At 38.4% G+C, this 27022-nt stretch overlaps 1 protein-coding gene across 1 annotated transcript in view; it reads right to left on the bottom strand.

Moving 5' to 3' along the window:
* The window catches only part of LOC140171035 (uncharacterized), a 108995-nt gene extending 89150 nt beyond the window's left edge, over positions 1-19845 (bottom strand). The window contains exons 1-3 of the mRNA XM_072194216.1: positions 19771-19845; positions 3347-3643; positions 2553-2574 (exon numbers count right to left, since the gene is read on the bottom strand). Coding sequence (XP_072050317.1) covers positions 2553-2574; positions 3347-3638 — 314 coding nt within the window. The 5' untranslated portion in view covers positions 3639-3643; positions 19771-19845. The remainder of the gene's footprint in view (positions 1-2552; positions 2575-3346; positions 3644-19770) is intronic.
* Between the last annotated feature and the right edge of the window lie 7177 nt (positions 19846-27022).

The raw sequence follows: 27022 nt of genomic DNA, 5'->3' as shown, positions 1-27022 counted from the left end.
TGGGGTTTTCGTAGATTTTGGGGTCAAAGGTCATTAAGGGGTCACAACACGGCTGTGTTCGTGGTCTTAGATCACAGCTAAGTCTAGTCTTCTTCTTCTTCTTCTGTCAACCATTGCATTTGCTCTAGCACTGACATGCTTACACCGATTTTGACCTAACTTGGTCACAACCATCACTGACCATGCCCCTACATGTCACATGAAACCTGTGGGGTCAAAGGTCACGTAGGGGTCACAGAGGTCAAAAACGTGATTTCAACTCAAAATGCTTCTTCTCCCACAAATTTTGCAGGACAGTAACGCCACTTGCACACATGCATTGTCATTACCCAGTGTCTATAAATCATACACAGATTTGAGGTCACAGATTTGAGGTATGTGTGCACATACCGTCACTCACCTATGTTTTTCTTAGCTAATAAAAAAATTTAGAATGAATTTGGTTTTATACCGGAAGTGACCCCTTAATGACCTTTGACCCCAAATAAAAACTACCGCATATACAATAGGTAAACAATATTCATGTGTGCACATACCGTCTCCTATGTTTTTCTTAGCTAATACAATTTTTTGAAGTAGTTTGGTTTTAGACCGGAAGTGACTCCTTAATGACCTTTGACCTCAAATTAGGAGAATCAGTGCATGCATGTGAGTGCTGGAGCAAATGTAAAGGTCGGCAGAAGAAGAAGAAAGAAGATCCTGTAAGAAAAAAGACACAGGCGTGACTAACGTCACGGCTGTGTAAAAAGACCTTTGTATATAATTTTGGTATCATTTTAAAGCTTATTGTCCAGTGCTTACATTTTTATTCAAATTATGAAATGTCAAAAATGCCACCTGTTCCTGGTTTTGTCACATAATTTATGGGCACATTAGGGCTAACAAGGCATTTTTTGGGTCAATTTAAGCATATATTAAAAATAATGTTGGTGATTTAACGTGCGCTTCATCTAAGTATGACTTAGTTATCAGCCCACTTCAACAATTATTCCGCTGCCATTAGGATATATCAGAATCATTTCTGCTTCACAAAGTCCGAGACTGATGCGCAGGTACTCTCAGTGACTTCGATTGTGATTATCCCCAGCAGCTCCCCATTTTCCCCCTGGGTGGAGTGAAGCAATTGGGAATAAAGCTATCTTGCCCTAGGATGCAACACACTGGCCGTGGGGCACTAACCCGCAACCTTTTGATTATGAAAATATTTGGTATTTTGCAGTCTGAAGTCCCTTTTTCATAAATTGTAGGCCATGGAACAAGTCTATTTAGCTTTAGATAAAAGAAAAACACCATCAGGCAATTTTGGCAAAAGTTTCATAACCCAAGCACATTTAGTTTTTCAATTATTGATCCTCAAATTCAAGTTTTTTTTTTTTTTTTGATCATCAAATTCAAGGTTTTTCCCCCAAAAAAACCCTGAATTGATGATTTTAGAATGGAAAAGCATGGTGCCATAATATATTAACCGATGTATTGCTTAAAAATATAATGGAACAGTTAGGCCTACTAAATATTATTTATATTTATGTAACAATCAGGAAAATTAAATTGAGCCCCCTAAATTTATTATTATATCTAATGTGGCAAGCATGCCAGGCCTACTCAAAGTTTCTGTTTTTTTAATATATCTGATGAGTCATAACTCCATCTAAAAGTTTTGGTGTTTTTTTATGTCGAGCATAACTAGGTATTAACAGCTGAAATCTAAGAGATAACGTCCCCCCCCCCCGCCACCCGCCCAGCATCTACCTCCTTTTTTGCATGTCATGCTCACCACGATCAAGGAATTGTCGGATTTCATCATAAATTTAATAAATATTTTTCCATACCCTCTACGAGTGTGACTTTATTATTATTTTTACTAAGTTTGCTATTTTTATTATAGCTATTGTTATTTATAGCTATTAGGCCATCTTAATTTAATAGTTTGTCTCAAAGCCCCCGTGCGCATTAATAAAGTTGCCCGCTTTTTGCTCGCTATTCCCGCTGGATTAAGTCAATTTCATTTTTTCCCTCTGATTTAATTTTTTTCCAAATCCAACACATAAATTATCTCACATCTGACAATGTGAAAATAGCCTAAATCATAAATCTCAACAAAAACCTTCATATCAAACACAGTGAAACCATCTTGAGAGATGAAAGATGGTCTATTCTTGAGATTAAAAAAATAAAGGTGGAAAAAAATCCTTAAAAAAATGCATTCCGCATTAAGTTTTCAACTTGGGAACAGCTTTGAGACAAACTATTAAATTAAGATCTATGGCCTTATTACTTACAAATTTAATAGCACATTTTACTATTGTTAAAAGGAAATAAAATGCAATATATATACATAAGGCGACATAAAAAAACCTGTTTTTTATTTTCTTCTGAAAGAGGCTAATTGGCCCAACAAAATCACAGAAAGCTTGAAAAATCTGAACAATGTTTGCAAACATATTTTGGAAAAAAAAGTGGTTGAATTTTTAATTGCATACAGCTTAAAAAACAGAACAAGTTTTTTGTTTGTTTTTTGTCGCCTAATAATACATTAAATTTGCTCAACTCACCTAGACTGAACAGCGGGTGGTTCTGCAGAAAAAATTGGGAACAAAAGACAATTAGATAATTTAGATAAAAAGATTAATTTCTCCATCACTGTGTTGCACATAAGATTTATATGGTTAATAATGTGCATTACTTTGTACAATTTCACTCCCAAGTGATACACATTTATTAACCTATGAATACAGAATTGTGAAAAAAAACCTAAATCATCAGTACAACTGATTGGTAACACGATATACCCAATCTACTGAAGTCATTAAATATTATACAGAATAGTGAAAATAAACCCCAGATAATATGATGGTACTTTTGGGACACCCTGTACCATCAGTACAACTGAAAAATAGTGAGCTTGACTGCACTTCACTCATTATTTTTTACATTTTTATAACTTTTAACACATTATTCACTGATATTTCTGAATTTAATGAAGTTAGGAGTCCATCAAACCCTAAGCATTTCTATACTTTAATACTTGTGGTTAGATACACATTCAGGTTCAATATAATACAGAGACATGTGGAAATGTCTGCAGCTAATAGTGTGGACAGCAATGAACTGGGAAAAGGTGGAATGGAGGTCTCACACCCTGGACAAAATCATTTAAAGGACCAACAAAATCATCCAAAACATAACAAGCTAAAATATTCAGATCTAGGATCATGTGTTTAGGAAATGCATGGAAGTTCAAGTGTCCAATTAATGATATTTTGTCCTCAATCCAAAAATACAATTTGTTTAAAAATGTCTAAATTGGGTCTTATTAAAAAGACAAGAAATAAACTGTATACTTAACTGTAATTGTGTTTTTTCTCTATGTCCTTCACTTCCTTATGGAGATGTTTATCTACTTGCTCCAAAGCCTCCATAAATAAAGCATACTTGGATTCAGGCTTGCGATGTAGTTTATCCAGTAATGTTATAATTTTCTTTGCATCTGTTTTTTCACATGTTATTTCCTGGACATCACCTTCATCTAGTACACCTTTCTGTTGCAGGCAGGGCAGTATGCTTTCCGGTTTCAATTTATTACGTAGAACTTTTGTGGCTGCTTGAAGAACAACTTGCATAGGCTTTAAATTTGCCATCACCTCTGCCATCATGAAAATAATAATAATAATAATAATAATAATAATAATAATAATAATAATAATAATACCGGTAATAATAATAATAATAATAATAATAATAATAATAATAATAATAATAATAACACTAATAATAATAATAATAATAACTAGAAGGCTATATATTTGTACACAAATACGGCTATACCCGCATGTTATCGGTGTACCCAAACTTACAGTCCTTATTTGCTGAGGACTTAAAATAAAGAAATTGTAAAAAGTCGCCCAATTGGGCAGAAAATGTGTAAAAGTGAAAGTCCAAGTCACAAGCTTTAATTGAATGTAGGTTGCACTGTCGTAGCACTTAAAATAAAGAAATTGTAAAAGGTCCCCTCCCAGGGGAGTCGTCTCTCTTACTCTCCATAAGTTGCTGTTGTCAGTATCTCTTACTCACAGTGAGGCTATGCAATATGATCAGGGGGAAACTATTCCAGAGGGAGTATGTAAATTAAATGGAACAGCCATTTCAGAGTGAGTATGTAAATTATACGGAACAGCCTTTTTGGGGCCAGGGAGTATGTAAATTAAATGGAACAGCCAATGGGTATGTAATTTAACTGGAACAGCCTTAACGCTTCACGCTGGTATTAAAAAGTTATATCATAATTTCCAATTATGATATAATACGATCTGTCCTACATGTGTGTGGGGTGGATGGGTGTGTGGGTGTTAGTAACAATATAATTCTCAGGTGCTATCTGTGTACATATAAGCTGCTTTCTTTGATGAGAAACGGCCGGCCCTTTGTTTTAACATTTGGGGCCCTGGGGCCCAATATATATGACTTATGGGGCTCATGTACATATGTTAAAGTATAATTCTCAGTACTCAAGCTGGGCATTGTAGCTGCTTTATTTACTGAGTAACGGCCGGCCCTATGTTTTAGCGTTTGGTGCCCTGGGGCCCATATTATGTGACATATGGGGCTTATATATACATATGACAATATAATACTAAAAGACCTATCTGTGTACCAAATCTGAACCCTGTAGCTACTTTATTTGCTGAGAAACGGCTGGCCCTTTGTTTTAACATTAGGGCCCCTGGGCCCCCATCCTTGTACATCTGGGGCCAAAATGGGCAAAAGGCACATCTACAACTTAGGGCCCATACATATGCCACATATGAGCCCTAGTGATCTTGTACTTTTAGAGCTAGGCTTGTCAATCTGTTGCACCATATTTTAACATTTGGGCCCATGGGGCCCATAATGTATAACATATGGGGTTCTTGTATATTTGTAAATATAGAGTACCCCTAGGGCTATCAGTGTACCAACTCAGAGCCCTGAGGCTGCTTCATTTGATGAGAAATGGCGTGCTTTGTATTTTCACATTTGGGCCCCTGGGGCTCGTGACCTTTGACCTCTGGGGCCAAGATAGGCAAAAGGCACTTCTACGGGGTAGGGCCCATAAGTGTACCACACATGGACCCCAGGGCCTTTGTAGTTTTAGCGCTAGCCTTGACAGAATGATGTGTTTGATGAAGGAGAAGCAGAAGAAACCACAGAATGGCAATATACCCGTCCATGCTTTACATGCGGGTATAATAATAATAATAATAATAATAATAATAATAATAATAATAATAATAATAATAATAATAAAAATTTCAGTGAATAGATTCATCAGGTTCAAATGAATTGGCACAGACCCCTGGCTTTTTAATATAGCACTACCACAGACATACTATTATACCCGCATGCGAAGCATGGACGGGTATATTGTTATCCTGTAGTTATACCCGCGTGCGAAGCATGGACGGGTATATTGCCATCCTATGGTTTCTTCTTCTTCTTATACCCGCATGCGAAGCATGGACGGGTATATTGTTATCCTTATACCCGCATGCAGCGCATGCAGGGTATCTTCCCATTCTGTGGTTTCTTCTCCATCTCCTTCTCCTCCTTCTCCTTCTCCTCCTATCAAACACATCATTCTGTCAAGGCTAGCGCTAAAACTACAAGGGCCCCAGGGTCCATATGTGGTACACTTATGGGCCCTACCCGTCAGATGTGCCTTTTGCCCATCCCGCCCCAGAGGTCAAGGTCACGGGCCCCAGGGGCCCAAATGTAAAACACAAACCATGCCGTTTCTCATCAGATGGAGCAACCTCAGGGCCGTGAGTTGGTACACTGATAGCCCCAGGGGTACTCTATAAATACAAGTATACATGAGCCCCATATGTTATATAGTATGGGCCACAGGGGCCCAAATGTTAAAAATAAGGGGCAACAGATTGACAAGCCTAGCTCTAAAGCTACAAGGGCACTAGGGCTCATATGTTGCACATGTATAAGCCCTAAATTGTAGATGTGCCTTTTGCCCATTTTGGCCCCAGATGTACAAGGCTAGAGGCCCCAGGGGCCCAAAGGTTAAAACAAAGGGCCGGCCGTTTCTCAGCAAATAAAGTAGCTACAGGGCTCAGATTTGGTACACAGATAGGTCTTCAGTATTATATTGTTATATGTATATATGAACCCCATATGTCACATAATATGGGCCCCTGGGCCCCAAACGCTAAAACATAGGGCCGGCCGTTACTCTGTAAATAAAGCAGCTTTAGGGCTTAGAGTCAGTACACATATTGCATCTTAAAATCACATTGTTATTTGTATATGTGAGCCCCATATATTACATTATATGGGCCCCAGGCCACAAACGCTAAAACATAGGGCCGGCCGTTACTCAGTAAATAAAGCAGCTACAGTGCCCAGCTTGAGTCTACTGATAACACTAGAGAATTAAACTTCAACATATGTCCATGGACCTCATAAGTCAAATATTATGGGCCCCAGGGCCCCAAATGTTAAAACAAAGGGCCGGCCGTTTCTCATCAAATAAAGCAGCTTCCGGGCTCAGAATTTGTACACAGTAGCACCTGAGAATTATATTGTTACTAACACCCCAATACCCCCTCCCCACACACGTAGGACTAAACAGTAATATCCGTATTATAATTATTAATATAATAATTGGAAATGCCAGCGTGAAGCCTTAAGGCTGTTCCAGTTAAATTACATACCCATTGGCTGTTCCATTTAATTTACATACTCCCTCTGAAATGGTCCCAAAATAGGCTGTTCCGCTTAATTTACATACTCCCTCTGAAATGGCTGTTCCATTTAATTTACATACTCCCTCTGGAATAGTTTTCCCCTAATCATATTGTATAGCATCACTGTGAATAAGAGAGACTGACAACGGCAATCTATGGAGAGACAACTCCCCTGGGAGGGGACTTTTTACAAGTTCTTTATTTGCACGAGAGTGGAGCAAATAAGGACTGTAAGTTTGGGTACACCGATAACATGCGGCTATAGCCGTATTTGTGTACACATATATAGCCTTCTAGTTTGGTTTCTTCTCCTTCTTCTTCTTCTTCTCCTCCTCCTTCTCCTTCTCCATCAAACACATCATTCTGTCAAGGCTAGCACTAAAACTACAAAGGCCCTGGGGCCCATATGTGGTACACTTATGGGCCCTACCCAGTAGAAGTGCCTTTTGCCCATCTTGGCCCCAGAGGTCAAAGGTCACGGCCCCAGGGGCCCAAATGTGAAAATACAAAGCACGCCGCTTTCTCATCAAATGAAGCAGCCTCAGGGCCCTGAGTTGGTACACTGATAGCCCTTGGGGCACTCTATATTTACAAATATACAAGAGCCCCATATGTTATATATTATGGGCCCCAGGGGCCCAAATGTTACAATATGGTGCAACAGATTGACAAGCCTAGCTCTAAAAGTACAAGATCACTAGGGCTCATACATGGCATATGTATGGGCCCTAAGTTGTAGATGTGCCTTTTGCCCGTTTTGGCCCCAGATGTACAAGGCTAGAGGCCCCAGGGGCCCAAATGTTAAAACAAAGGGCCGGCCGTTTCTCAGCAAATAAAGTAGCTACAGGGCTCAGATTTGGTACACAGATAGGTTTTTAGTATTATATTGTCATATGTACATATGTACCCCATATGTCACATAATATGGGCCCCTGGGCCCCAAATGCTAAAACATAGGGCCGGTCGTTACTCTGTAAATAGAGCAGCTTTAGGGCTCAGAGTTAGTACACAGATTGCACCTGAAAATCACATTGTTATATGTACATGTGAGCCCCATATATTACATTATATGGGCCCCAGGGCCCCAAACGCTAAAACATAGGGCCGGCCGTTACTCAGTAAATAAAGCAGCTACAGTGCCCAGCTTGAGTCTACTGATAGCACTAGAGAATTAAACTTCAACATATGTCCATGGGCCTCATAAGTCAACTATTATGGGCCCCATGGCCCCAAATGTTAAAACAAAGGGCCGGCCGTTTCTCATCAAATAAAGCAGCTTCCAGGCTCAGAATTTGTACACAGTAGCACCTGAGATTTATATTGTTATTAACACCCACATACCCCCCTCCCCACCCTACACACGTACATGTAGTAGGACTAAACAGACATATCCGTATTATAATTATTAATATAATAATTGGAAATACCAGCGTGAAGCGTTAAGGCTGTTCCAGTTAAATTACATACCCATTGGCTGTTCTATTTAATTTACATACTCCCTCTGAAATGGTCCCAAAATAGGCTGTTCCGTTTTAATTTACATACTCCCTCTAAAATGGCTGTTCCATTTAATTTACATACTCCCTCTGGAATAGTTTTCCCTTAATCACATTGCATAACCTCACTGTGAATAAGAGAGACTGACAACAGCAATCTATGGAGAGACAACTCCCTGGCAGGGGACTTTTACAAGTTCTTTATTTTAAGTGCTACGAGAGTGCAACCTGCATTAAATTAAAGCTTGTGACTTGGAGTTTCACTTTTTACACATTTTCCACCCAATTGGGCGACTTTTTACAATTTCTATATTTTAAGTCCTCAGCAATTTGTACACAGATAGCACCTGAGAATTATATTGTTACTAACACCCACGCACGCCCCCCCCCCTCCACCCCACACACCTACGACTTAACAGACCGATCCTATTATATCATAATTTGAAATACCAGCGGGAAACGTTAAGGCTGTTCCAGTTAAATTACATACCCATTGGCTGTTCCATTTAATTTACACACTCCCTCTGAAATGGCCCCCAAAAAGGCTGTTCAGTTTAATTTACATACTCCCTCTAAAATGGCTGTTCCATTTAATTTACATACTCCCTCTGGAATAATTTTCCCTTAATCACATTGCATAACCTCACTGTGAATAAGAGAGACTGACAACAGCAATCTATGGAGAGACAACTCCCCTGGCAGGGGACTTTATACAAGTTCTTTATTTTAAGTGCTACGAGAGTGCAACCTGCATTAAATTAAAGCTTGCGACTTGGACTTTCAATTTTTACACATTTTCCACCCAATTGGGTGACTTTTTACAATTTCTATATTTTCAGTCCTTAGCAATTTGTATACAGATAGCACCTGAGAATTATATTGTTACTAACACCCACACACGTACCCATCCACCCCACACACGGAGGACTAAACAGACAGACCGTATTATATCATAATTGGAAATACCAGCATGAAGCGTTAAGGCTGTTCCAGATAAATTACATACCCATTGGCTGTTCCATTTAATTTACATACTCCCTCTGAAATGGCCCCAAAAAAGGCTGTTCCATTTAATTTACATACTCCCTCTGAAATGGCTGTTCCATTTAATTTATATAAGTTTCCCCCTAATCATATTGCATAGCCTCACTGTGAGTAAGAGATACTGACAACAGCAACCTATGGAGAGTAAGAGAGACGACTTCCCTGGGAGGGGACTTTTTACAATTTCTTTATTTTAAGTGCTACGACAGTGCAACCTACATTCAACTGAAGCTTGTGACTTGGACTTTCACTTTTTACATTTTCTGCCCAATTGGGCGACTTTTTAGAATTTCTTTATTTTAAGTCCTCAGCAAATAAGGACTGTAAGTTTGGGTACACCGATAACATGCGGGTATAGCCGTATTTGTGTACAAATATATAGCCTTCTAGTTCTCCTTCTTCTTCTTTTCCTATCAAACACATCATTCTGTCAAGGCTAGCGCTAAAACTACAAAGGCCCCAGGGCCCATATGTGGTACACTTATTGGCACTACCCGTAGAAGTGCCTTTTGCCCATCTTGGCCCCAGAGGTCAAGGTCACGGGCCCCAGGGGCCCAAATGTAAAAATACAAAGCATGCCGTTTCTCATCAAATGAAGCAGCCTCAGGGCCATGAGTTGGTACACTGATAGCCCCAGGGGTACTCTATGAATACAAGTTTACATGAGCCCCATATGTCATATATTATGGGCCCCAGGGCCCCAAATGTTAAAGTAAGGGGCAACAGACTGACAAGGCTAGCTCTAAAACTACAAGGGCAGTAGGGCTCATATGTGGTACATGTATGAGCCTTAAGTTGTAGATGTGCCTTTTGCCCATTTTGGCCCCAGATGTACAAGGCTGGGGGCCCCAGGGCCCAAATGTTAAAACAAAGGGCCGGCCGTTTCTCAGCAAATAAAGTAGCTACAGGGTTCAGATTTGGTACACAGATAGGTCTTAAGTATTATATTGTCATATGTATATATATAACCCCCATATGTTACATAATATGGGCCCCAGGGCCCCAAACGCTTAAACATAGGGCCGGCCGTTACTCAGTAAATAAAGCAGCTACAATGCCCAGCTTGAGTCTACTGATAGCACTTGAGAATCATACTTCAACATATGTACATGAGCCCCATAAATCATATATATTGGCCCCAGGGCCCCAAATGTTAAAACAAAGAGCCGGCCGTTCCTCATCATATAAAGCAGCTTTATGGCTCAGCGTTTGTACACAGATTGCACCTGAGAATTACATTGTTATATGTACATATGAGCCACATATATCAAATAATATTGGCCCCAGGGCCCCAAACGCTAAAACATAGGGCCGGCCGTTACTCGGTAAATAAAGTAGCTACAGTGGCCAGCTCGAGTCTACTGATAGCACTAGAGAATTATACTTTAACATAATTATGTACATGGGCCTCATAAGTCAAATATTATGGGGCCCCAGGGCCCCAAATGTTAAAACAAAGGGCGGGCCGTTTCTCATCAAAGAAAACAGCTTGCGGGCTCAGAATTTGTACACAGATCGCACCTGAGAATTATATTGTTAGTAACACCCACACAACCATCCACCCCATACACGTAGGACTAAACAGACAGAGCGTATTATATCATAATTGGAAATACCAGCGTGAAGCGTTAAGGCTGTTCCAGTTAAATTACATACCCATTGGCTGTTTCATATAATTTACATACTCCCTCTGAAACGGGCCCCCAAAAGGCTGTTCCGTTTAATTTACATACTCCCTCTGAAATGGCTGTTCCATTTAATTTACATACTCCCTCTGGAATAGTTTCCCCCCTAATCATATTGCATAGCCTCGCTGTTAGTAAGAGAGACTGACAACAGCAACCTATGGAGAGTAAGAGAGCGACTCCCTGGGAGGGACTTTTTACAATTTCTTTATTTTAAGTGCTACGACAGTGCAACCTACATTCAATTAAAGCTTGTGGCTTCGACTTTCACTTTTTACACATTTTCTGCCCAATTGGGCGACTTTTTACAACTCCATCAGCAAATAAGGACTGTAAGTTTGGGTACACCGATAACATGCGGGTATAGCCGTATTTGTGTACAAATATATAGCCTTCTAGTTTCTTCTCCTCCTCCTCCTTCTCCTTCTCCATCAAACACATCATTCTGTCAAGGCATAGCGCTAAAACTACAAAGGCCCTGGGGCCCATATGTGGTACACTTATGGGCCCTACCCCGTAGAAGTGCCTTTTGCCCATCTTGGCCCCAGAGGTCAAAGGTCACGGGCCCCAAATGTGAAAATACAAAGCACGCCGATTCTCATCAAATGAAGCAACCTCAGGGCCCTGAGTTGGTACACTGGTAGCCCTAGGGGTACTCTATTATTTACAAATATACAAGAGCCCCATATGTTATATATTATGGGCCCCAGGGGCCCAAATGTTAAAATATGGTGCAACAGATTGACAAGCCTAGCTCTAAAAGTACAAGATCACTAGGACTCATATGTGGCATATGTATGGGCCCTAAGTTGTAGATGTGCCTTTTGCCCATTTTGGCCCCAGATATACAAGGCTAGGGGCCCCAGGGGCCCAAATCTTAAAACAAAGGGCCAGCAATTTCTCAGCAAATAAAGTAACTACAGGGCTCAGATTTGGTACACAGATAGGTCTTCAGTATTATATTGTCATCTGTATATATGACCCCATATGTCACATAATATGGGCCCCAGGGCCCCAAACGCTAAAAACATAGGGCCGGCCGTTACTTTGTAAATAAAGCAGCTACAATGCCCAGCTTGAGTCTACTGATAGAACTAGAGAATTATACTTCAACATATGTACATGAGCCTCATAAGTCAAATATTATGGGCCCCAGGGCCCCAAATGTTAAAACAAAGGGCCGGCTGTTTCTCATCAAATAAAGCAGCTTTAGGGCTCAGAGTTAGTACACAGATTGCACCTGAAAATTACATTGTTATATGTACATGTGAGCCCCATATATTACATTATATGGGCCCCAGGGCCCCAAACGCTAAAACATAGGGCCGGCCGTTACTCAGCAAATAAAGCAGCTACAGTGCTCAGCTTGAGTCTACTGATAACACTAGAGAATTAAAACTTCAACATATGTCCATGGGCCTCATAAGTCAAATATTATGGGCCCCAGGGCCAAAATGTTAAAACAAAGGACCGGCCGTTTCTCATCAAATAAAGCAGCTTCCGGGCTCAGAATTTGTACACAGTAGCACCTGAGAATTATATTGTTACTAACACCCACATACCCACCCACCCCACACACATAGGACTAAACAGACAGATCCGTATCTTACTATAAATAGGGGAATGTTGTATGTATGTATGTATGTATGTATGTATCTATGTGGTTTATGTAAAAGGCTCCGTCAGTTTCGATCCAAATGTCGCCAAATTCATACGGGAGATCAAGAATATACGGAAATTGCCTCGACTTTATTTGGTTGAAATCGGTCAAGAATTGGCTACAAAAACAGTGAAAATATGGGTAAAAACGGGTTTTTTGTTATGAAAATCAGTTGCCAGCCTGCGCGTCACTGCAGCTGGCAGGCAGCGCGTCGTCGGCCTTGAGCATAATCGCGCACTACGCCAATGCGCTACAGAACGGCGCAGAGCCACGCGACTTGCGAGCAAGAGACCAGTGGACATGATAATACAGAAAGAAGGAAAAATAAATAAAAATTAAAGGACAAAAAGGTACATGGACGGGTCACGGGATTATGATAAAGATGAACACGTCCGCATACACGCTATGAGAGGGCGATACGGGAAAAATATATGTGTTGTATAAACAAAATGAAGCGGTAGACCTACTATAAAGAAAAATGAAATTAAAATGACAAAAGAGGTACGAGTAATTAGGCCAACGGGTTAAATTAACTAAATGAAACGGGAACGAAACAAAGAAGGAAAGAAACTAATCAGGAAATGTAAGAAAAAAATGAAGCTATAATAATGATAACATAATTAAATAAAAAACATGGAAACCGGAAATCACAAGCAGCAAATAAAAAATGAAGCTAAAAGGGAAATGTAACAAATAAAAGATTTAGAAGAAAAAAATGGGAACGGGTTTAAATAAATAAATAACATGGAAACGGAAAATCAAAATGTATCTTTTCGATGATTCTACCTGTTCAGTAATTCTTCCTGTTATAGTGAACGCTCCCATTTACTCATCTAGCGGGGACCTGCGCGAAGCGCGGGTATCCCGCTAGTTATAATATAATAATTGGAAATACCAGCGTTAAGGCTGTTCCAGTTAAATTACATACCCATTGGCAGTTCCATTTAATTTACATACTCCCTCTGAAATGGCCCCAAAATAGGCTGTTCCATTTAATTTACATACTCCCTCTGAAATGGCTGTTCCATTTAATTTACATACTCCCTCTGGAAAAGTTTTCCCCTAAATCATATTGCATAGCCTCACTGTAAATCAGAGAGACTGACAACAGCAATCTATGGAGAGACAACTCCCCTGGGATCGGGGACTTTTTACAATTATTTTACGTGCTACGAGAGTGCAACCTGCATTTTTTAATTGAAAATTAATTGGAAATACCAGCGTGAAGCGTTAAAGCTGTTCCAGTTAAATTACATACCCAATGGCTGTTCCATTTAATTTACATACTCCCTCTGAAATGTCCCCAAAAGGCTGTTCCGTTTAATTTACATACTCCCTCTGAAATGGCTGTTCCATTTATATACTCACTCTGGAATAGTTTCCCCCGATTCATATTGCATAGCCTCACTGTGAGTAAGAGAGACTGACAACAGCAACCTATGGAGAGTAAGAGAGACGACTCCCCTGGGAGGGACTTTTACAATTTCTTTATTTTATAAAGTGCTACGACAGTGCAACCTACATTCAATTAAAGCTTGTGACTTGGACTTTCACTTTTTACACATACAATTTCTTTATTTTAAGTCCTCAGCAAATAAAGAGTGGGTACACCGATAACATGCGGGTATAGCCGTATTTGTGTACAAATATATAGCCTTCTAGTTTATGCTGTATTTGTGCAACTCTGACTCACCAAACTCTACTACGGACCCCCTACTTTAAGATTTTCTGCAAGTTCGGAGGTCCCTGCGGACTCTGGAGTGCTTAGTTCTAGCGCTACCCCTGTTCATCAGATCTGAGCATCTGATCCACTTTAACTTAGAACATCCCCTCCATCAGACAATAATGCAAACCCTATTTGACAGTTTGTACAGCATGATCACTGATGAAGATGATAGAGCAAAAGAAGAAACACCTGTGTGTGTAGCCTTTAGAAAAATATGCCACTATCCCGATTGGGCCATGGACAAAATGCATCAAAAAACAAAAGCAGATGTGAAACCTAGTGCAAAGAAAGATCTCAAGAATGAGGACAAGAGCAAAGGGTGGTAGTGCTCCTTTATGCATCTGATACCAAGTTGGGTATCAGATGCAACCATCAGACTTAAACTTGAAAGGGATGAGGCCAAAAAGCGGTACTCCATTTCAAAGTCTCGTCAATCCAGAAAACACCAGCCTTAACAACTCTTATAAATCTGATGAGCTTGCTACCCTCAATAAGCAGATGGAAGACCTGAAGCTGGCCGACGAGATGGGGAATTATACCACCACCTGGAAAATTATACACTCGCTTTCTGGGAAGAACTCAAGGAAAGGGGTGAAAGTCAAAAAGAGAGATGGATCAGCTCCAACCAGTGACCATGAACTGCTTGAGGAATGGAAGGAATATTTTAGCTGACTCCTTAACAACGACAGTGGCACAGCAGCTTCAGAACTTCCTGCACCAGCTGTTGAAGATCTTCCTATTATCACTGAGCCCCCAACTCGTGAAGAAGTAGTTGAAGCAATAGCTGCCATAAAGACCAACAAGGAAGCAGGATTGGACTGTGCTATAACTGCAGAAGCATTTCATGGAGGAGGGGATAGCATGATTGATATGATTCTCGAATTCTGTATGGAAGTATTCTCAACGCTGACACCACCACGTCAATGGGTTACTGAATGTAATCATTCCTCTACCAAAGAAAGGTGACCTCTCTCATGACAAACTACTGTGGTATTTCGCTTATGTCCATTGCCGCAAAAGTGTACAACAAGATCCTTCTGAACAGGATCTGACCTCACATTGATCCTTTACTGAGAAGCAACCAGGCTGGTTTTAGATCGGGTCGCAGCTGTGCTCAGCAAATATACATTTTGAGGAGGATCATGGAAGGCTTCAAGGAGTACCAACTTCCCTTAACAGTCACTTTTGTGGACTTCAAAAAAGCCTTCGACTCCATCAACAGGTCCGTCATGTTTTCAGTGCTGCGGCATTATGGAATACCAAAGGTTGTGGTCAATGCCACCAGGTGCTCTACAAAGACTCCAATAGTGCCGTTATGGTAGATGGCAGTATCTCAGAGCCTTTCCAAGTAACAACTGGAGTGCTTCAGGGTGATGTGTTGGCACCATTCCTGTTCATTAACCTGGTAGACTACCTTCTGATGAAATCAACTTCTGGAATTGACGCTGGAATTGTTACCTACCCACGTCGGTCAAGCAGGTATCCTGCCAAGATGCTGAATGACCTGGATTTTGCTGATGATATTGCCCTGCTGGAATCTTCCATAGCCTGGGCCCAGTCACAGCTTAATACTAGGACTGCAACTGCAGCAGCAGATCTAGGCCTTGTCATCAGCGCACCTAAGAAAGAATATATGACTGCAAACTGTAACGCCCAACCAGCACTTGAAGTCTATGGTAGTACCATCAACTATGTCACAGACTTCAAGTATTTGGGTTCCAAGATGGGCTCTAGTGTTGGAGACGTAAAAAGAAGAAAAGCACTAGCCTGGGCAGCTTTCTGGAAACTGGAACGCCTTTGGAGAAGCCCGTCCCTGCCAATCGAAACAAAAATCAAGCTGTTTCAGACAACGTGTGTTACTGTCTTTCTGTACGGGTGCGAGTCATGGGTAATTACCAAGGACATGGAAAACAAGATCAATGCATTTGCAACATCTTGCTACAGAGTCATGTTAAACATCAAGCGTGTGGATCGGATTCCAAATGAAACCATCTACAACCTGACCAACACCACTCCACTGGTTGCCAGAGTCAAGATTCATCAACTCAAATTTCTCGGCCATATACTGCGTCTTGAAGATGGCGAGCCTGTGAAAGAATATCGCTTTATATTCCACCACATGGGAAGAGGAAACCGGACGGCACAAGCACACTGTACTTACAGTATGTCCAGCACCTCCTGGGAGATACTGAAGGGATGCTGCAGCCAAACAAAATTGTTTAACTTGCCCAAGATCGCATTAGTTGGACTGACCGCAGCCGACTGATGATGATGTGAATGGAACAAGTCCAAAGAATGTTCAAGAAACACAAAGTTCTGCTCATGTCGCAATCCAAAATTTATTTATATTTATTAAGTTGGTAGCGCAATGAAACCCCATCAAACCCATAAAAAAATACTGGTCCTCCCAAAGACAAGAGAGACGAGCTAAAGACAGGCAATTGATATATGAGATCGGCTGCCAGAACTGTGATCTCAGTTACAGGGTGTCCCAAAAAAAAGAGGCCCCACATTGCGCCCTCTTTTTCTCCTATTTCTGAAAAGTTGACCAAATATATTTTGGTATGTAAAGAAACCTACCCTTCAATCGTTAGCTTTAATAAACCAAAACAATTATTTCTATCGGCTCATAACTTTTGAAGATATGTCCTTTTAAAGAAATGTATCCGTTTTTCACCCTGTCCACGGAGGAGGTTTGGCTACTTCAAAGATTGGAAAGTGCATATACCATGCATGAATATAAAACATTCCTCGATGATAACTTTATAAAATAACAACTTTATTTAAGGGAATGGGCTTTACCGGTGGGCTTATGGGTTATGGATTTTGTTAAGTGTCATTAATTTGGGCGAAATTGATGTGGGATGGGACTTCTTTTGCTATACTTGCAATTACTTATGTTTTTCTCGTTTCTTGCTTTCTTTTTATTGACAACATAAGTCATTTCTCTTTTTGGAATAAAAGGTAGCCCTGAAAAGGGCTGTTTAGTTTGTCTTTGGTTCTTTTGAAGTGAGTTTACTGTGCTGCTCTGCCCTCTACCTGGTTGCCTCCATGACGAATACAGGTTTCAGCCCTAGTTCTCATTGCATTAATTGCGTTGCGTACCATCCTTTTGGCCTTTTGTGCCGGATACTTGCAAATGCAGCAGTAATATGGGGTTGCGAAGATGTTTGAAGCTAGCTGGTGATCCTCGCTTATAGTGAATGCTTTCCCAAGACTAATGCTATTATCTATCCATGTCATTAACCATGTGTTTCGTTTAAATCTTTGATGTAGCCAAACCTCATCCGTGGACAGAGTGAAAAACGGGTACATTTCTTAAAGAGGCATATCTTCAAAAATTGTGAGTCGATTGAAAGAATTGTTTTGGTTTATTAAAGCTAACGATTTAGGGTTTCTTTACATACCAAAATATATTTGATCAACGGTTCAGAAATAGGAGAAAAAGAGGGCGCAATGTGGGGCCTCTTTTTTTTGGGACACCCTGTATGTTGGAGAGACCTCTCGAATGTTGAATCAAACAGAAGTTAAGAAAGCAAACAAGAAAAGTTTATTTGGTCAGAACGCAGGGCATCTGAGCAAGAACAAACTAAGTCAGCCATATCTGCTCATGTCGCAAGGGTAAATCACGACGTTAATTGCATGGGAGCACTCCAAGCCCAGGACTCTAGGGAGCATGTCAGAAAGTCTAGAGAAGTACGGGAAGCGATCGAGATCAGAAAGAGGGGGACAAAGATAGAGAGGAAGGCACTTATTTCTTAAAGGAAGTGTCCGGCAATCACAACATTATGTCTTATATGGTAGAAAAATAATTATCAAGCACGAATCACATGGTTTTATTTGAAACAAAGTCATATTAACCATGAAAACGAATAAAAACAGCCATCTCTCAACACGCGATATTCAAAATTCCCGCGCCAAAATTTTCTAGAGCAATAACGTCATGGTTATTTGTGCTCTATTGTCGTCAGGCTTCATTGAATTATTAGGACATCATTGCTCTAGACAATTTAGTAAAGAAGAAAATAATACAGTTACATGTAAAAATTATAAAAGATAAGAGCTAACAAAATAATTGCACAAAAACAAAAATATAAATGGTGCCGATTGCAAATTAGACTAGGATGTTTAATTCATTAACCTTATGTAAACTTCATTGGGAAAAGATGCAAATTGAATAAATAAAAAAGCAAATAATATGTATAAATAAATAACCAAATGCATGTAAATACATGAACCAATTTAAATATCAATGAAAATATTAATATTTGGCCCAAATTTGGGTTCCCAATTTGAGCTACATCCACAGTTATGTCACAATAAATGACAAATATTAAGGTTAATGTATACAAGTTGTTCAAGGTTTCATAAACTTTTGATTTAGGAACCATCCACAATTTTCTTGAATGGTGATTGATCCAAATATCCAGACCAGTTACACCATGGAAAAAATTTTCTTCCATGGTTACACTGATCTACATTATATTGCTAAGTTATTATTATTTAATTGGATTCCGCGTTCTACAGTCGAGTGTTAGCTGCAGAATTTAAATATTGGGTTCAGTATTTTCACTTGCGCTCTGGAATCCTATTATTGGGATTGGGATTCATGTTCCTCAGTCGGGTGTCGTTGAAGAAAATTGGGTTGAGCCTTTTCGCTCTTTACTTTGGAATCTCCCCTTTTTGTCTGATTTTATTGGGTTGTGCGCAAACCCTGTGCTTTTATGCTTAATGGCTGGAATCTTTAATTGATGATTATATGAAATAAAATTATTGTCTATCCTGATGGTCAATAAGTGGTCCCAAAAATTTGTGTTCCGTGTGTTTCCTTGTCTCTTTCTGGGGTTAACTGAAGCATCAACTTCCTACGAAAAAGATATATCTTTCAGGAAAGTTAACAAAAATAACAAGCTACAGTATGTAATAAAGCTAAAACTATGACATCCACCAACTCAAAAAGCCTATTCAGTGATTTGCTCATCCAAAGGCAAGATATTTTTGGCACATATTCATGGGGTACCTTTTAAATGTGCTGTATAAAAAATGATCAAAATTCAGATTTTGGCACCTCTGTTAGTGTCATGGATGTGGTAACATAACCTGCTAGTACCAAACGCCATGTATTAAAGACAAAATAAGACATTTTACATGAATCATGAATTTCTCTACTTTTAAGTAGAGAAATTAGCAACATGTATTTGAATGGGGCTTTAACTTTAACTGTTTTCTGTGTTTTTTGGCCAAATTTTTCATTTCAAAAATACGCAATTACAATTTTAATGACTTTTAATCTGTTTTAAATTTAATATCATTCGCTTTTAGACAATTTATGAACAATTCTGATTTTTCACACTGGGATCACTGAATGAGCCTTTAAATTAATAACATCTAAAAGAATAATATTGACAAATTGTCAAGAACATACCTCTTGAATGTTAACTCCCACAGATCTAAAATAAATGCATGACCAGTTTCACAATCCTTTGCCTCTATTATAGATATGTTACCTTCCACAGGTCTACAAGGAAAACTGAATACTAGGCTACACGCAGCTGTATTTAAACAAACATGAATCTGTACTGGCTTCAATGGTAACGCCCACTATATATGGTGCCTGCATTAAATGAATAGAAAATAAAATTATGTACAAGATAACATGGTTAACAGGTTCATGTAGAATAACAAAAAATGCTCATTACCTGTGACTTCAGCACTAAATGTGACCCGGCAGCACAAACGAGCCGTAAATTCCCTAAATTGTATTCTGTGTTACGGTGTAAAATGTGTACGAAGGTCGTATTCATCGATAACTTAAGCTGGCCCGACATCCGTCTTATTTTGATAGTCAAAAACTAATCAATAATCCTATTGTTCAAGTGGATAATAAGCTTCTACCTTAGATGGCCAGCTATAGAACTTTTAATAGCTCTGGTCTTTGTTTGCTTTTGCTAAATCCTGTTCAAGTGGTGGGTTACCAGGCATTGTATTTTGTACAGGTATGCATAACCAACAATTAACAATGAGAGAACTTTCTTAAACCTCGTTGACTTGGGGATGATTTGAAATGACCGCCAATTATGACTGTTTGATATATATTGCCAGCAATGTGGAAAAAGAGACACATGTAAAAACGTAAAAGCTATAATTTTGTTGAAGGAGCAAAGTTTAACAAACCATAACCCCGCTTCTGGATATCGTTTGAAGTCAAATGATATACCATTTTTAAGTTTATGATGTTTATTTTTAAACACGAAATAAAACAAAATTGACCGGGAGGAATTTACGGCTCATTCGCCGTGGGCGGTCACAAATCGTCGCTATAATCACACACAATAATGAGAATTTGTGCTGTGGTAATGATAGTACCAACTACTTGAAAAAGTCACTTATATTTCCAATCACATCCAACTGGTATACAGTGAGTTCACTTTTATCTGCTGATTTATTAAGGAGTTGTTTGGAATGGCAGGTGAGTCAGGGGTCAAAAACAAAATTGTTACCTTTTTGACCTCAGCACATGTGTATGTATGATGTGCCATACAAAAATTAACAAAACAATCCCTTAAAGTATCATTTTTTAATGTTTTTGTCATAATCACACCTTTTCATAAATGACATCTGTTTGTACCGGGGTATACCGTGGGCGTGTCTGTTGTCAGGTCGATGACAGCATAGACACACGTTACAACCTTGAATAATAATACAGAATAATATTGTGACGTTACCTTCCGAATAACATTCTGTCCTAGGGTACTACAGAGCACTTTGCATGCTTTTACAGTAAAACAGGTGATAGGTATGAATGGTTGTGGAATCGATCTAGAGGCTTGTCCTCTGTCATCTTAACCTATCTTAGAACTGCCCTCCAACATTATTATCGTACGCCATGGAATAGAGTAAAGATTATAAGAACGCTTCCGTCTGAAGATCCGTCCTTCCTTCATTGTGAAAAATGATAGGCCTATCCAAATTCTCATATTGTGTTTGTAGTCGCTATTATTTATAAACTGGAATAAATGTAATAGAGTTGGTATCATTGTGTGACGTTTTTGTTAAAGTTTGTTCAACAGAAAAATTATATCGGATTATGTTTTACTTTTGATGTTATATATGTTTGTTAATTGGTTTTAATGGTTAAAGTTTCTTTTAGTAGAGAGAAACTGTAAAACTATACCATTGATTTAGAAACACTGTATAAAATTGTTCCTGATTTTTCAATTGAGTACACACTCTGTGTGTACAGGTTATTAGCACCTATTGTTATGTCTTTGACTAATATACTCTGAGAAAATAAAATGAAAGCTATTAAATACACTCAATTAGGCCAGGCAAATTTGTTGGGGAAATTGTAATATATAATACACCTACCCATCGTGCAGTAGGAGTTTTAATGATATTTTGCCAAATGTAATCATCACCTGCACCAAACAGTCGTCACTTTAATCAATTTGCATTGTGGGATATGATGCCATCAATCCCATGTCTAGCCACTAATCTACACTCATAAAACTAATATCATTAGATTAAATGGCCATTAAAACTGATAAAAATCTAGATATTTGGGTTGCCTTCACTTGGAAATGGTCACAGTTCATGAACATAGAACGTTATACATGCAATGTCAAATTGGGGGGGCAAGGGGTATCATTTTTTCAATCAATTTAGTATCCTTTGTGTCGTTATCATTATAGAATAAAGAATGGGGCCCCCAATGGGAGCTTTGATGTGAGATGCTGAAATCCGAGGGGGGGGAGGCACTCCCACTGTGGAGGTGACGCATATGTGTAGGGCTGTTAAGACCCCCTTTTCACCATCACTGTCACCAAAAGACCCCATTACCAGTACATGCTGTGTAAACCAAAGACCCCATATTTTTCTTTTAGATCTATCACCCAAAGACTTGAAATAACAAAGCCATTTGAAGTCATTTAGAACTAAAAATTCAATTTTCGAGGCTTCTTTAGGCTCTCACACAAAGACCACATTAAAAAGTCATTCTCACCCAATGCCCCCCCCCCCCATAATTTAGATCCAAATGGATCTACTCTCTCAACCAATGACCCCATATTCTGTACATTTTGGTCTCCCTGAATGCCAAAAACCATGCTCTTACACAACGTTATAGGCCCTACATGTAATGTAAATTGGGGGGGGCAAGAGGGTATCATTTTTTCAATCAATTTAGTATCCTTTATATTATGGCATTGTGTCGTTATCATTATAGAATAAAAATTCCTTTAAAAAACAACAAAAAACAGTAAAAATCCTGTTGACCCTGGCGGAGAAAATTATAAACAACTGCAAATTAGTCTATGAGTAAATTGTAGGTCAATGAATTATGCAAACCACACAAAATAATGTTGCACAAGCCAGTGATCTCCTTGCAATACAAACCACACAAAATAGCGGTCTACTTGTTTCAATTGTTATACTGTTCTGGTTGGTTCATTGCATATACTGTATAGAGATTATGCAATATGACGTCGAGCATGACAGAGTCATCCTCATTCAAATAAAATTCAGGTATCCGTAAGGTACCACGGATCAATTCGCACAATAATACAATAAAACAAATGAAAGGTATGAATGGTTGTGGAATCGAATTGCAGACCTGTCCCTGTATCACCTTAGAACTGCATCTCGTAGGCAATGGTATAGGTAATAAACCAAACGGAACAGTATGACAATTGAAATAACAGCATGTCTTGAACTCAATTCAAATTTGAAGATGTGCAATTTGGACACACATGAGAGACTGGACAGCATTAAGCGGGCTTCAGACTCCGAGTATTATGCGTACAATATTGTATGTACAATATATACGTTATTTAATCTATTGCCATTCTATTTCCAGTAATGTTTAAGTTCTAACGAATGTTTGATGACGAAAAAATCGATAATATGTTACATACAATATCTAGCAGAAATATATTATCGATTTTACGTCATCAAACATTCGATTAGAACTTAAACATTACTGAAATAGAATGGCAATAGATAAATAACGCATATATTGTACATACAATATTATAATTGATACAATAAAAAGTCTGTATACTGCTTTAATCTGCATTTTTGTGAAATAATTTATTGGGGTGTTGTAACACCACTCCACGGCATACATAAATTCTCCCAGTCACATTTCCCCAATTAATATGAAATTTAAAAAAAGTAAAATTTTAATTTTACTTTTTTTAAAGTTTGACAGAGGCGGGGTTCGAACTCACGGCGCACCGCTTTGGATGCTCTATAAGTCTAGCGCCTTAGACCGCTCGCCCACTTGTCTTGTTGAGATCCATCTAAAACTTATTTGAACATATAATCGCAACTTCAACATAGGCCTACCACGTGACCCGGGCACGTGACAAGCAAAGGCAGAAAATGTATCATATTTTGACATTTTATTTGCCTAAAAACATTAATGTGTATTATAATAGAGCTACCATTATTTATATTTTTGAATTCTTAAGCGCATACAGACAATAAATACGAGGGTACTATGATACACATAAATCGATTTTGATTTCGGCCACATGCTCTGCAGTACATCGCGTCGGTTGCGAGGTATGGCCAGTCAGTCAACCATTTTTCTTGTATACATGTTCGATGTTTTTATCAATTATTTAAAAAATCCACATTAGACGCCATTTTTTTTTCAGGAAATAAAAGATTAAATTACCATAAAAAGGAAACAGTAATCTTTGGTGGGGCCTAATGTAATTTTTACATAGAATTTTCAATGTTTTTTCTATCCTTATTCTTGCTCAATTAAAAAATATTTTGACCTATATAAAATTGAAATAAAATTCTCTGCCTCTTAAACAACATCAAATGTGCCACAATTTGGTATTACGAATCGTTATATATGATGTGTAGTAAATATTCATATATTCTTTTATACATATAGGATGCTTCAATTTTGACACAAAAAATATTTCATTGAAAACCCTCACACTCGGCTATTTAAATAAGGTAACCACGCTTCCCTAAAATATGCAATAAATTAGCATTAAAAGTTTTCTTATTTTAGCAGCATTCTAAAAACGCTTGCCGTTTGACGAATAGAGGAGTAGGGTGTTTTGAGTAACTTTGCAGAGTTTTAAAATACAGCGGAATATTGTTTGTGGTAGTATATAGACGTACATTGTACAATGTACCTGGTGATGAGTGTGTGAGTGGGGACTTGTGTTAGGATGTGCTTATGTGTGATGTAGGCTTTGTGTGATAGCACCTTTGCGAAGTGGAGGACTTACATTTCATTTATTATTTTCTATTAGACAGACATGTATAGCAGAAGCAGTTTCACCTTAATTTACTGGTCTTCCACATGATAATTATGTATACAGGAATGTACAACATTTAACAACATAATGTGAAATTCTTGTCAAATTTGAATCTTGAAAGATGATAAAATAATGTACGTAATAAAATTTTAAGCTGAAATGATGAGGTAAATGAAATAAATAAATAAATAAATAAATAAATAAATAAATAAATAAATAAATAAATAAATAAATAAATAAATAAATAAATAAATAAATAAATAAATAAATAAATAAATAATCCTCTATAAAAACAACAAATTTATTTGAGTCCAATAAGGTGCCAGCTGGGGCATGTGCAAAAATTACAAATATGTAAAAAAAATAGGTTTGGGAAATACTAATGTTAAAATTTCACGTTAAAATGTCGTCACTTTATACCTTCCAAATAATGTACATTTTCCTGATTTTTGCCCTTGCCTTGTGGCATTATTTTCATAAAGTGATTGAGGTTAAATGTTTCAGTGAATTAAACATTCATGCAATATGAAGGTATATGTTGAAATGCATAATTTTTATTGGTTTCTGTCTTTCTTTTTGTTCACAATGTTAATGATAAAACTTAATTAATATTCAAGACAGTGTCAGTAAGTTATGGGTTACAGGCCGATATTCTTGAGGTCATTAATCCAAAAACCCAGTAATTTTGTTCTATACCCTATACCCTAAACCTCACCCCAACCATATCCCTAAACTTCACCCTAACCTATAACCTAAGCTTTAATCCTAAACCTAAACCTAGCCCTATAACCCCAAACCTTAACCCATGACTCTCTGAATCCTAACTCTGACTTCTAACTCCTCACCCCGCAACCCTTAATACAAAGTACACCCACCCCCACACCCCATAGCACCCACATCCACAAATCCATGTGCCATTGACTTCAAACATATCCCCATATCCCCAAATACCTCACTCTGCACTAACTCCTATTCTACTATATAATAACTCGTCATTAAAAACTCAAAAAAATAATTACATGCTACTGGAATATGGACTTTTAGTTGTTGTTTTACGTACTAAAAAGGCTTACAGAATTTTTGCTCCTCCTACTCATTGGCTGATTTATAGTTCAACAGTTCCTCAAAGCGATATCACAAAGCCGCTATCTCATTGTTCATTGACCCGCAGTATGCGCTCGTCCCGGGGGCACTCATCTTTAGAATTGATGGGTGTATGTGCCTACAAGCGTCACGAAGTAGGGGCATATCGGTACAAAACATTGCGGTGTTTGAGGCAGGGGCGTAGGTAGGGATGTTCCCCCCTCTAATCATCAAAGACCCGAAAAAATCCACTTTGCGAGCGCAGCGATCGAAAAAAAAATGCATTTTTATGGTTTTTCGGTCAAAATGGTCCAAATTTGCCCAACTGCAAGCGTATTTGCCCAACTGCAAGGAGTATTTTTATTGGCAATTCAATGCTGGGATCCTCCTTATAATATTAGATCCCCTGGTGGAGTCGAGGGCAAAGCCCCTGGTCCAGGGGCTAGAGCCCCAAGCTCACAAGTTCACAAGTTTTTACATTTAGGCCTTTTCAAAAAATCACCCATTTTAAGTGATTAATTTTTGACCGTATCAGTCAGTCGGTAAATTACTGGTTAATTTACATGGTAAATTACCGGTAATTTACCGCCATCTTAATTTACCGTGGTAAAATAGGGTAAAATAAGTCAATTATGAAAAAAAAGGATTTTTTTTAATCAAAACTTCTAATAATATTGTTTTTGTTTGTTTTATAGTAGATGCCAATTTTGTTTGCAATATTTGCACAACTTACTTGAAATAATGATTTTGTAGACCCCTGCTATCTATAACTGCCAATACTGTACTATTGTACAATAGACTGCATTCAGCTGATCAACATGTTCTTGTGAATTTGCTAGTTCATTTATTCCATTGAATTTAACACTCATATGAGCAAGAAATAAAACAATCACATCTCAAAACTTTCATATATTTTAATATTTAAAAATCTTATAAAAACCAGGCTAATGATATTTATGAAAGCACTGAAAGCAGCACTCCATACCAAGGCCCCTTGATGGTGCTTCCAAATTTTGAGGGGTTGATCATGAGTTGACTATCTCACAAGCTTTCAATATTTTAAACATTTTAAGGAATTGTACAACTCAAAGTGAAATGTCCCATATTTTTTGTCACAAATATGAGAACTTGTGACTGAAGAATGGCCCTTCTGATTTCACATCATTCAGAAAATAAATTTCCTTTTCTCTGTTTTACCAAAGTATTCCCTGTATATTTTGGGTACCAATGTAAATCATCATTCATTCTACATGTAAATTGTAGTTAGCATCCTTGAAGTACCGTATAACCTTGACAAGTTTACTTTTAACC

This window comes from Amphiura filiformis, chromosome 15 (genome assembly GCF_039555335.1).
Source record: "Amphiura filiformis chromosome 15, Afil_fr2py, whole genome shotgun sequence".
NCBI classification, from domain to species: domain Eukaryota; kingdom Metazoa; phylum Echinodermata; class Ophiuroidea; order Amphilepidida; family Amphiuridae; genus Amphiura; species Amphiura filiformis.
This window is presented reverse-complemented; position numbering and strand designations above follow the sequence as displayed.